This window comes from Chlamydomonas reinhardtii, chromosome 7 (genome assembly GCF_000002595.2).
Source record: "Chlamydomonas reinhardtii strain CC-503 cw92 mt+ chromosome 7, whole genome shotgun sequence".
Lineage (NCBI taxonomy): Eukaryota > Viridiplantae > Chlorophyta > Chlorophyceae > Chlamydomonadales > Chlamydomonadaceae > Chlamydomonas > Chlamydomonas reinhardtii.
Window position 1 is genome coordinate 6367755 of NC_057010.1, and position 12163 is coordinate 6379917.

The 12163-nt window shown below is 65.6% G+C and overlaps 3 protein-coding genes across 3 annotated transcripts; 2 read left to right on the top strand and 1 right to left on the bottom strand.

Moving 5' to 3' along the window:
- The first annotated feature begins 1000 nt into the window (after positions 1-1000).
- CHLRE_07g357550v5 (uncharacterized protein) lies at positions 1001-9397 on the top strand. Its single transcript, XM_043064689.1, has 10 exons — positions 1001-1598; positions 1925-1956; positions 2142-2172; positions 2587-2715; positions 3140-3211; positions 3429-3674; positions 3848-3925; positions 4526-4646; positions 4832-5015; positions 5144-9397. Exons 1-10 carry the CDS (start codon positions 1344-1346, stop codon positions 8175-8177), a joined length of 4182 nt encoding a protein of 1393 aa, XP_042923257.1. The 5' UTR covers positions 1001-1343; the 3' UTR covers positions 8178-9397.
- Positions 9398-9404: 7 nt separating this feature from the next.
- On the bottom strand, positions 9405-9950 carry CHLRE_07g357576v5 (uncharacterized protein). The gene has a single exon (XM_043064690.1). The coding sequence runs from the start codon at positions 9855-9857 to the stop codon at positions 9603-9605; it is 255 nt and encodes an 84-aa protein (XP_042923258.1). The 5' UTR covers positions 9858-9950; the 3' UTR covers positions 9405-9602.
- Positions 9951-10148: 198 nt separating this feature from the next.
- On the top strand, positions 10149-12162 carry CHLRE_07g357600v5 (uncharacterized protein). Its single transcript, XM_001703610.2, has 4 exons — positions 10149-10338; positions 10420-10562; positions 10823-10913; positions 11100-12162. Exons 1-4 carry the CDS (start codon positions 10258-10260, stop codon positions 11421-11423), a joined length of 639 nt encoding a protein of 212 aa, XP_001703662.2. The 5' UTR covers positions 10149-10257; the 3' UTR covers positions 11424-12162.
- The last annotated feature ends 1 nt before the right edge of the window (position 12163 follows it).

Genomic DNA, 12163 nt, shown 5'->3' on the forward strand with positions numbered 1-12163 from the left:
CGCGGTTACTTGCTGTGCTGTTTTGCTTCCTGTCTGGCCCGCTGCTTCCTTCCCGGTTTCTTACGCTTCCACTCACTCCCTCCCTCACATGTGCTGCTGGACGACGGTGGCGCTGGTGTTTTCCAGGTTGGTTTCGGATGCCGCGCGCCCCGCAGCTCCGCTCCGCGCCAGCCCGCCAGCCGTCCGACAGCCTAGCCATCGCAACCTGGTTATATCAGTGATGGGTCGGCGGCGCTCCTCTATTGCCCGTGGCGTTTACCGTCTGGATGAGGTAACATGTCTGCTGTGACCGCCTCCTGCTAACCGGCCTTCTATGCGTGCTAGCGACTACAACTTCTCTTCGTGTCGCGCACATTCGCGTTCGCATTTCGACAGCACTCCGCTAAGGAGGGAAAGCAGGGCTAAGTCGCAGGCGCAGGCGCAACCACAGGCACTAGGGGCACCGGGCGGGGCCAAGCCGCCGCTGCAGCCTTTCCAGCCTTACTGGTTCGCTGTCTCAGTGTCTCACCTTCTCGTAGCGCTGCTGCAGCTGCAGGTTGCATGCACCGGCAGCCGCCCCAGATGGCACAGGAGTCAGGAGGGAGCGGTGGCAGCAGCTGCGGCTGCAGCCACGGCCGCGGCGATGGCAGCTGCAGCATCGGTGCGGGGTGTGGCGCGGGAGGTGCGCACCCTGGTGGTGGTGAATGAGACCATGCAGCAGCCTCAGGCCGGGCCGATGGCGGGGCTGATGATGATGTGCGAGTGCAGGGGTGTCACTGCGCGGGTGGTAACTGAATGGCATTTCCAGCAAGGATGTGTGCGCACCGGTCGTGGTCCGTCGTGGCGACGGCGGCCAAGAAGGCGGCCAAGCGAGAGCGGGTGGGAGCAGCACCGGGTGGCCAGGGCGGCCAAGATTGAGCGGGACAAGGAGCCCATGGGGTAAATGGTGAGCTCGGATAGGCGAAGTGGGTGTGTGTTCGTGTCACCGTCTACAGCTGCCCACGCACTCTTGAACGGTCCATTCTAGGTTGCGATAAAATACAAGCACGAGACATCATTGGCGTCCCGCTGGAAGCCAGAGAACTGCCTCGCTTCTCCCCACGTTCATCGAAGCAGCGATTAGACGCGTTTTGTTCTTCCTTTGCCCTACTACCCTAAACTGCTATAGATAAATACATTCTTGCTGGCGAAACAGGACATACGCGACCTTGTCCCGACAACTCTTCAGCGCGAAGTTTCTATGTAAATTGCTTCCACCCTGCCATGCTCACCATTATTGAGCTTGTCGTAAACTACTGATGGCTGTACAAGAAAGCTCTTCAGAGGCCACGCCATCGCCAGACCCTGAACAAAACGAGCAGCAAATGGAGGAGCCAGCATCTTCTGGAGCTGCCGGGGAGCCACAGTCGGCGGGGGTAGAGTCGGGGCAGCCCGGCGCGGGGGGCGGACCGGACGACACCGTGGAGAGGAGTGGCCCCAGTGCGCTGGTGCCGCGGATTCTGGCCCGACCGCCGCGGAAGGCCAAGCCTCAGGGCGTTCGTGTGCTGGAGCCCAAGGAGTCCATGCGGAACCGACTGCGCAAGGCCCTCGCGCCCTACCTCACAGCCACGTACTGGCAGGTGGGCGGAGATTGGCCGAGAGTGGGGCGGTGTCGTAGTGAGGCTGGTTTGGCGGCACCCATAGGCGCCCACGCGGCACCAAGACCACATATCTAGGCGCTCTCAAAGCTCGGTGCCTGACGCCCGGTGGTCCTGATGGCGGCTTGGGCCGCAAAGTACCACACAGGGCCACACAATGCATACCGGGGGGCTCTGAACGTCCCCCGATAGGCAACCGCCTCGGGCGCCGTGTCCCACGCCCTGCCCTGCCCTGTCCCCCCTGGACCGCCACCCGCACCTCCACCTCCACTTCTCACTTCCTCGCCCTCCTGGCCTCGTGGCTGCAGGGCGAGATGGCCAGGAAGTTCACGGCCGAGTAGTGAGTCCGCCGAGGCCCCCCGCACCCGCACCCGCACTGGAGCACCTACTCTCTGCTGGTTGGGGGGAGGGAGGCGGAGTAGACGGGGAAGGCGAGGGGATGGGCGGACGAGAGGCCTGAGGCTCCGAAGGTATGGACGTTTGCGCACTCCCTGACCTGTGCCGTATGCACCCGCTCGCGTGCAGCATCGAGGCGCACCCGCCTCCCGAGGACGAGGTGGGTCAGCGGGCGGGGCAGTGGGTTGCAGCTGTAAAATGGAAGGCGCACGGCGGCGTGCGTTGTGGCTAGTGGGATAGCGGTGGTGTCGTAATGGGTGCTGGGTAGTGGGTGATGGCTATCGAGTAGTGGCTTGTAGCTAGCTAATGGGCGGTGGCTAGTGGATAATGGGTGGTGCGCCACCCACAGGGTTATGCAGGACTCATACCGGACCGGAGCAGAGCAGGAGGAGCATGTGCCGCCGTACATTGAGTGGGCTAGCTGCTCCGACTGTGAACCAGGCCCTCCCTTCATCCCCTATCCCATAGTACTATCACTTGCAACTAACGCCTCTACCTGTGCTCCGCTCGTGTTAGCTTGGTTAGTTTGGGCTGGTATATACAACCCCCCCTCCACCCTCCGCACTGCCCTCAGGACGACCTGCCCGCCTACATCGCGCAGCACCTGCGTGAGCTCAACCGCGTCACTGAGCGCTGGAGCGGCTGTGTGGTGAAGGCGCTGGACCCGCTCAGCCACCAAATGGCCATTGACGACCGACTGCAGGTGCGCGGGCCCTGCCGGACTGTGTATGCGAGGTGGGGGTGTTATGTGCCCGAGCCCGACGATTCAAGTCCCATAATCATCAGAAAGCCCGCTCAATAACGACAGTGCGGGGCAAGCGCGCCGGAAATGACGTTCAGTCTCGGCCATGTTGTGGTGGCTGTGTGGGTAGTGAGTAGGGCATGTCCAGCTGGGTCACTGGGAATCTCATAGCCAAACTGTATTATTGTCCGCACATCGCCCCGGCTCGGCACAAGTCACGGTCTATGCTGGTACTCCGATACCAAGCCCAAAAAATGGGGATGTGTGGAGGGGGGCCGCGGCTGCGCTGCTGACATACCGTGCACCGCCTTAACGCTCGTCCCTATGTCCATTTTCCTCGGCCGCACACCATACCTTCCTATGGCCGCTGTGTTGCTCCCCACAGCGCCAGCGGCAGCGGGCTGAGGGACTGCCGGTGGAGTCGTTGGACATGGACTTTGCCATGAGGCCGGGACTGGTGAGGGGCAGGGGGGAGTAGGGGAGATTGGGAAGTGGGGAGGTGGGGCGCGGGTTGACAAGGGGCTTGGAGCGGCAGCTGGATGGTGGAGGGGGGGGGGTCGTACAGGCGGGGCAGGTACAGAGACGTAGGGACCAAGTCCAGGCGCACATGGACATAAGTTGCTTGATGATACCGCGTCGTGATCACGACCTGACCTGCCACTGCCGCCCTGCAGTCGCCTGCAGCCACCGACTCGCCCACTGCGGCGCCCGCTGCCAAGGCTGCCCAGCCGCCTGCGCCGCCTCCTCGCCCTGCTGACGATGGCGACACGCGGCTGACCAGCAGCCAGATCGTGTCCGCGGTACACCTGGTGTCCGACATCAAGGTGTGGGAGGAGATCCTGGCGGCCAAGAAGGCCGAGGAGCGCCGCCAGCACGCCATCGCCGAGCTGCACCTGCACCACGCCGCGCGCATCATCCAGGTAAGGGGGGGGGGGCGAGGGAAAGCTGGAGCGGGTGGAGGCTGGGGCGTGTGTTGAGTCGGCGTGAAGGGGCACTGATTGCTGGTCACCACATGCCCCACGCGGCTGCAGCCCGCACACCCGTCCGCTTACCCTAAACACACAGTATGTATGTCATGCACCACCCGCCGCAGCGCTCCTGGCGCTCCTTCATCGGGCAGCGCAAGGAGGAGAAGGCTCGGCTGGACAGCCTGGTGTCGCCGGACGTGCAGGTGGGGGGGGGTTGAGGCGCAGGGGGTGGGAGGGACGCGGGAGGGGGCATGTGGGGCGGCAGCTGCTCCGAGCGCTGTGGTTGCTCCCGTATGCAAGGAGTTACTGCGGCGCCTCAGAACGGCCGCAACAGGCAAAAAGACACACAACGAAAGCGACCCTCACTACCTAGCCAAAGGGCGATCTGCAATAAGTGCATGGTATCATCAGGAAGATGATCAGGAAGTGAAGCAAGGCTGGGCGGAGTCCGTCCACATATCTGCTGGCAACCCGAATCGCAATGGGGTTTTTGGGCATTTCTGCTACGCTCGTCCCATGCGTCAGCTGGCTGCCCCCGCGCAGCCCTAGCGGCTGCTGGTCTGCGCTCCCCCGCACCGCCACCAGTCACTTGCCGCATGCTGCGTCCTACCTGTGCTGGGCGCGTGGCCACGTGCGCGTGCCTCGGGCTGGGGTTGACTGGTTGAGGGCAACTTCGCCCACTCAGGATGGGGCCTGCCCATGGCAGGTCCTGGGCGTGGGTGCGGCACTGCCGCGGGCGATGCGTAAACTTGGATGAACCTTACCACTCCGCTGCGCTCATGCGGTCGCCCCCGCCCGTGCAGGCCATGCTGAGTGCCGCCGCCTACAAGGCCATGAGGGACGCGCGCAACAAGCTGCAGCTCACACGCCTGCGCAAGAGCCTCAGCAGGCGGGCGCGGGTGGGCGGCTTCGGCTCATCCGCACGTGAGTACAGGCGGATGCACAGGGGCTAGGGTGCTACCAGGGCAGAGGGCACAGCGCGGCTAGGGTGAGGGAATGTACCCTCCTTTCAAAGGAGAGCCCGCGGAGTTTCTGTATCGATTTTGCATCCTCGTTCCTTTTCGACCTGCTCATGAACTAGCGCCCACTCATGGAATGGAACCGCACAGCCCGAGACCTGGACCGGACGGTCAAGCCGCAGCCGGGAGGGGGCGGGGGCCCGGGCGTGGGGCCGAACCCGCCCGCCGGCCGCCGGCCGCCCAAGGCTCCTGCCGGCCCTCGGGGGGCGGCTGCGGCGGCCGGTGAAGCCCGGCGCAGCAGCCGGGATGTTTCAGGTGCTCCCTCTGGCTCCAGGTGCGGTGTGTGAGCGCGGGAGGGGGTATGGGGCTTGGACTGAGGCGGCAGGGGAGGGGGCAGCATGTGTAGGCGGTCATCCCTGCGCGTGTGCGAGACCGGCACTCAGGACTCCCCTCTCACTGCAGGTCGGCATTGGACAGCGCGGGCGGTGCAGACTCGCAGTGGGAGGGGGACGGCCGCGAGCAGGCGGACAGGGGCTCGTCGGCCGGCGGCGACAGTGCACTCGCAGGCGGGCTGAGCCGCAGCGCCTCACGCCGCACCGGCAGCGCCAACAGCGGGCGAGGCCTGGTGCGGGCGAGCTCCAGCGCAGCCCGCTCGGCGCAGATTTTCAAACGCCTGGTGTCTCTCAAGGGGGACCCGCAGGAGGGCAGCCTCGGCCGCGGCGGCAGCGAACGCGGCAGCGACATGGGTGGCGGCAGTGCGCTGCAGGAGGGCGGCGAGGGTGCGGGCGGCGAGGGCGAGGAGGGCTGGACGGAGGGCGTGCCGCGGGCCGCTGCTGGCCGGTACGCCGCGGCTGAGGGCGAGGATGAGGACCAGGGCGATGAGGAGGAGGGCGGCAACTTCGACGACATGCAGCCCGAGCCGCTGCCCGAGGGCGAGGAGGGCGACGAGGAGGGGGATGACGGCGAGTGGGAGGAAGCGGATGGTGAGGAGGACAGGGAGGAGGATGCGGACGGCGAGGGCGGTGAGGCGGCTCTTCAGGGGCTGCTGCGGCCCGAGGATGCGGACCAGGCTGTGGCGGAGGCGGAGGAGGTGGTGGAGATGGCCGCGGCGCTGGCGGAGGCGTTCCTGGGTGGCTTGGGCGAGCAGGACCAAGAGGGCCAGGAGGACACCTGCGAAGCGGATGAGGATTTCCAGGGCGAGGAGGGTGGAGCGGACCCTGGGGCTTCAGCAACAGCTGGTGCTACACAGGAGCAGGCACAGGTAGCGGTAGGCACTGCAGGTGCCATGGCGGCCGCGGGAGCAGCAGCAGCGGGCGCGGCGACGGGGCCTCATGTACCCAGCGCACCCAAGGCGCCACGCCCGCCGGCACGTGGCGAGGCCGCTGCACGTGCCCCGGCCCCTCGCCGTGGCGGCCGCACATCGGCGCTGTCCATGTCGTCCGACACCGCGGCCATGAGGCACGTCATTGCGGGGGCGCTTGCGGCGGCGGCGGCGCCCGTGCTGGGCCGCAGCGGCGCACTGGCCGTGGCGCGCCTGGGTCTGGGAGAGCCGCTGGCCCCGCCGCACCGGCTCAGCGGCGCGGGCGGCAGCACAGGCAACCTAGCCGGTGGCGGTGGCCTGCCCGCCAGCACCGGCGCGCTGGCAGCGAGTGGGGCGTCCCGGCGCGCGGTGCTGGGCACTGCCGCGCCGACAGGGCCGCAGCCACAGCGTGTGGGCCGGCTGCGGGCGGGCGCGGGCAGCCCGGGTGCGGACCGGGTGTCCGGGTCCGGAGCCGGGGGCCATCCCAAGGCGCTCACGCCGTCCGCGATTCGCGCGGAGGCAGAGGCTGGCCTCATGGCGGCGGCAGCTGGCGGCGGTGGTGATGGCCTTGACGACTCGGGACTGGTGTCAGCTGACTGGGCGGCGGCTGCAGCCAGTGCCGCTGCGGCCGCGGGTGCTGCGCTGGTGAGCGGCGGCAGCAGCTCGGGGCCTCTGGGTCCGCGTGCGAGCGGCTACTCCAGCAGCAGCCTGGCGGGAGTGCACCTGGAGCCGCTGGCAGCGGCCGCGTCACCAAGGGCCAGTGGCTCGGGCGCGGCAGCTCTGATGCGCTCACCGCGGCCCAGTGACAGCGGCGTGGGCGGCACACTGCAGGCGCTATCGCCAGCGGGCATGCCGGACCCGCTGCTGGCTCAGGTCCGGCTGCCGCGGCAGTCGGACGGCGCCGCGCCCAGCTCGCCGTTGCCGCTGCCGCCGCTGCCCGGCACGCACATGGCAACAGGCGACGACGCGGTGGGCGGCCTGACCGGCACCGCAGCCGCCCGCCACCAGCCGCAGCCCCGCGTGTCGGCCACTGGACAGGCGCAAGGTCCGGGAGCGGGTCCGGGCGAGGCGCTGGACGTCCTGTCCTCACCCCAGGCCAGTCCCACGGGCCACCTGGGGGGCGCTGCGCCTGTGGTGGCTGGCTACCAGCAGCAATGGGCGATGCCGCGTCAGCCGCAGCCGCCACTCACCCAGCAGCGCACCGCGGCGCAACCCACCCACCACCATCCGCAGTCCCACTACAACCATGCCGCGTACCACCCGCCGACCGGCGCCGCCACCATGGCCTCCGCACTGCCCGATCCCCGCAACGTCACCGCGCCCGGCGCCGTCGGGGCGGCAGCGGCGGCCGCACACAAGGACCCCTCCTGGCTTCTGCCACCCATTGCCGGCTCCCCGAGCCGCAGCGCCACGGGACCGCCGGGGCTGGGCGCGCAGGCCGCTGCGGTGGCAGCACTGCGGGCTGGCGCGGGGGTCGGCGGTCTGGCGGCGGGAGTTGTGGGCGTGAGCCGCACTGCCTCCGACCCCTTCATGCAGCGCCCGCACGGCTTGGTGGCACAGCAGCAGCAGCAGCAGCAGCAGCAGCAGCAGCAGCAGGCTCAGGGTCAGGGCCAGCCGCTGCGGGCCTCGCACGCGGGGGCCGCCAGCAGTGCACTGGGCGGCCCGGCCAGCCCCGGCCTGGCCTCCCGCGCCAACCTGGGGCAGGGCGCGATGGCGGCGGCGGCCTCGGGGCAGCGGGCGCGGCGCTCCAGCCTGGTGGGTGGGAGCGTCTCAGGCGGTGTGGAGGGGCCGCTGGGGGCGCTCATTTCGCTGTCCAGTGGCGTCGTGGGGCCGTCCGCTCACGGCGGCGCCTCGCCCGTGCGGCTGGCTGGCCGCGCGGCTCGCAGCTCCGTGGGCTCGCCCGGCATGCTGCCCGCGCCCAGCCCCAGCCAGTTGCAGGTGCAGCACAACCGCCTGACGGTGTCAGTGGACAGCAGCAGCTACCCGCACTCAGGCTCGGTGTCGCTGATGGGCGTGGCAGGCAGCGGTCTGCTCATCAACGGCATCTCGGGCGGGGGCGCCAGCCTGGTGGCGGCACGAGGCGCAGGCGGCGACACCTCGCCGCCACTGGTATCCAGTCAGCTGAAGGGTGGTGGCGGCGCGGCGGGCGGCGCGGGGGCAGCACGGCAACAGCAGGTGCATGCAGGGCGGCGGTGATGCCGGTCAGCTGCGAGCAGCGCCATGCAACTACCGTAGTCGAGGGGACAACACAAGTCGGGGTCTCGGAGGGGTAGTGCAGGGTAGTGGCACTTGAGCGCAGTGTGACCTTGTGGATGTGGTATTAAGCAAGGCATTTGGTGCTTGGTAATGATAATCCGTAGTGCGACGGATGTCTGGTTGCCGCTGCATACAATTAGTTATTGAATTTGCCCCTTTGTAACTATGGAAGGATTCTGACCTGTGGTGACGTGTGTGGTGACGATGTGCAGGCTCGTGGCGCTGCAAAGCGTTATCAATGTTAGCCACCGTAAATTTAGCGTTTGCTTTGGAGATACTTGGTGGCGATGGTGGCGAGTAGCGACCAATGGTGCTTGATGAATCGCCCTTATCAATAAATCATTAATGCATGGCAGCCATACCGTACCTGATGCAATGGTGCCGTGACCTCATCTGTGTGCCGGTATGTCCGTGTAATACGGTACTCGCAATGAACACTATATGTGTCAGTAATTGACGCATGCCACATAAGAACGGGAGCCTGGACGTACCGCCCATCGCGAGGGGGTCCACACCTGCGCAGGCCACCGCATCCCGCTAGGCGAGGTGGTGGCAAGCACCCTCTGGTACATCACTAGGTTGGCCCAGCGGATTAACCCAGGCGTGATTTTGGCGGGTTTGCCCCAGGGAGGGCCGAGTGATCGAGACGGCGGACATTGAGCGTGTTGTCCAGCGGCAAGTTTATCGGCATTATCAAGAGAAAGTGAGTTGAGGAACGGTGTGGGATGTGGGTGCGGGTCCACTGCCGTCACGACTCCCGCCACCCACGACGCCACAGCAGCGCCACCGCCACGAACCAGAACACCACAAAGGTGCCGGTGGACACCATGTCGGTAAGCTCTGTGCGAATGAGGTGAATACATGTTTTCAAGTTAGCGCAGGCTTTTAGGGAGGGGGCAGTACTACGGCAAAGACCACAACCCCAAGGCATTGCCCCACTCCTGCTGGCCCCCAAGTCGCCCCAGTGCCCGCTGACCCTGGTTAGTGTTCACTAAGGCACTGAAGCCTCTGCGCTGTGTAGCGTTGCACTGCCTGGGACTCCGACTGTACGAGAGGCGCGTGCACGTTGCGGATGGCATCGGGCAGCACTGGGCCAGCAGACGTCGTGCGGTAGCAGTGTTTTTTTGTGTGGGCTTGAGGACAAGAAATCTCTTACCTGAGGCCGCAAGCGTCTACTTTATCTCCCGGATATACTTAGGGTCAGTTCGTACAGGCCCGGCCCGCCATGCGTCCAGCCGCGTCCCGCTGCCAAGCACAAGCACGCATTTACGCATTTCAAAGCACAGCCAGCAATCAACCAAACAGCAGGAACTCCTCTAGCCACAACATTCCTCACTGCTGCGGCCTACCACATACTGTGCGGTGCTATGCTCGCCAGCAAAGACCGCTAACCAGACACCGGCCGGCCTCAACCTGCGCGCCGGCGCCGCTTCTTGGGCAACGCCGCGCTGTCCTCCACGTGGCCTTGCTCGCCCCCTCCGCTACGCACATGCACGCCGCAACTGCTGGGCCCAGGCCCTGCGCCGCCGCCGGGCCCCGCGCCGCTGCCGCTGCCGCTGCTGCTGCTGCTGCTGCTGCTGCTGCTGCTGCTGCTGCTGGTGGTGGTGGTGGTGGGGCCATGCCTCACAACAGCCAATTCTCCATGGACGCGCGAAGTCGCTTCTCGCTCCGGCTGGATATTCTTCTAGCTGTGGGCTTTAGGAAAACCGTTGCCCCGGACTATGTGCATGAAGCATTGAGGGAACGGCTCATGGGACCTGCTTGGCGGGACCGGTGGTTGCGGGCTGGGCTTCGGGAGGTGGCGGGCGAGTGGACGAGTGTGGACGGGCACGTTGCAGGTTGCGGCGATGAGCAAGTTTTGAAACCCAATAAATCTGCCCCTTGGTGCAAGCTTTGGAGCTTCTGTATAGAGTACAAACCTCGCAATACATTGGCAGGGAGCATAGAAGTCGCAAATGCTCCGACAAACCCCACGGCGAACTACAAGAGGATAGCCCGTTGCCATCACAAGGCTACAAACATGAGCTTAACAATGGAAGACTGCGGCCGCGTGGTCAAGTATGTTATAGACTCGGGCGCATTTGACGATGTTCGCAGGACGGTGAGTGCTGGAGCGCGGAGGGGCGACTGGCAGGTTGTATGATGTAGTGTCAGCGGGCTCATAACGCTGCGATGCCTGCAGGTATGGAATGAGCTGAAGCAGAGCTCCAGCCTGCGGGCCGCCGTGCTCGCGGAGGTGGAGAAGAGTGTCACCTTGAACTCCAACAGCGACAAGCGGCCAAAGGACACAAAGCAAATCCTGGATGACCTCAACCGCGAGCTTAAGTAAGTGCCGCGCTGGACGGGGGGACTGGCTGGCGGGGGGGGGGGGGGGGGCTAGACCGACGTGCTGGAGGGTGGAAGAGGCACACACGCAGGTCGGGACTTGGGGCACGGGATGGGCGAACCAGCCAGCCTTATGCACTCTTACCCGTGTGCCAGCGGCCGTAGTGTTGCGTTCGAGGGATCAACACAAAATCGACTGCATCCCCTTGGTCTGGCGTGTGCATGTGGTGACGATGCCCCACGCCTCGCACTCCGTGTAGGAGCAAGCTGAACGACATCGCCAGCAAAACGGCGTGGGACATCATCGCCAGCAGCACGGACAGCCAGGTGTCCAAGGACCTGGAGCGCAAGGTGCGGAGACTGGGGCCGCGGGGGCTGCTGCGGCAGTTACGGATGGAGCGGGAACACAGCAGAGCTGGTCTATGTGGACTAGCCAGCGTGCCCACTGACGACTGTGACGGGTTGGCAAGGTCAAATGTTGCCAAGGTCAAACGTTTCCCCATCACCCATGTGTTGCTGTCGCCTGCTGCTCGCCAGGTGCACGAGGCGATGAACCGGATGGCGGAGGAGCGCGAGCTGCAGCAGCAACAACAGCAGAAGCAAAGCGAGGCTGCGCCTCTCACATCCACGCCGGCTGCGGGACCAGCACGGCAGTCCTCATTGGCCGCGGCGGAGGCGCTGGGACTGGGTGGCGCCACGACCTCCACCGTGACCACTGCCTTCCTGCCGCCCGCGAGGCCACTCGGGGCGGCGCCCGTGACGGCATCGCTTGCGCCCGCCACACAGGCGCGCGACTCGCAGCAGCAGCCACAGCCACAGCAGCGACAGGCGCCCCGCTATGGTCTAGTTGGGAACTCATAGCCCGCACTCGTGGGCGTGCGTCGGCGAGGTGGCAAACCCTTGGGCGGGCGAGTGCTGTGCATAGGTCGCATTGCTCCACGGGGTTGGAACGTCGGAGCTGCATGTCCGCGGGAGGGAGTGGGCGCGTAACGGAAGCTTCAGGTTGTGCGTTCTGATACTTGCTATAGACGAGTCCACGAGAGTGCAGTACGTGCACGTGCCTGATACCGGTACCATAAGGCCTCTATAGAGCAGGTGGCTGGTAGGCAGGTCCGCTGCGATGAGCCTGTGGCGGCCTTAGGGGATTGTACTCATACATTAGGTTACGAGACTTTTCCCAGACCCCAACACTCAACAATCAAGTTGCAACAGGAAGGCATGAGCGCGCGGCTGGTCGAACGCGCGAGTAACTGTACCGACGAGTGCTTGCTGGCAGGCTGGTAGTACGGTATGCTGGCGGCGCATTGCAGGGCTTGTCATCACGGATGTCCCTGACGGGTTTCACACGGCAATCATCGCGCCGGCGTGCTCGGAGGACTGAAGAGTGGAGAGGAACGTCGTCACATAACGCATGATGACTCTGGCTGCTGACGACGGCCAGGAATGAACGATAAGCGACGGTACAATGGAGAACCAGGGCATTGAACCCCTCAGGATTTACTCACTTGTAAACTGTAATCCTTAGCCCCCAGACGACGGCAAAGCAGCAGACACATCACACGAGTCTGGCTTGTGGCAGCGTCCACGCTGGATGGCTGCCC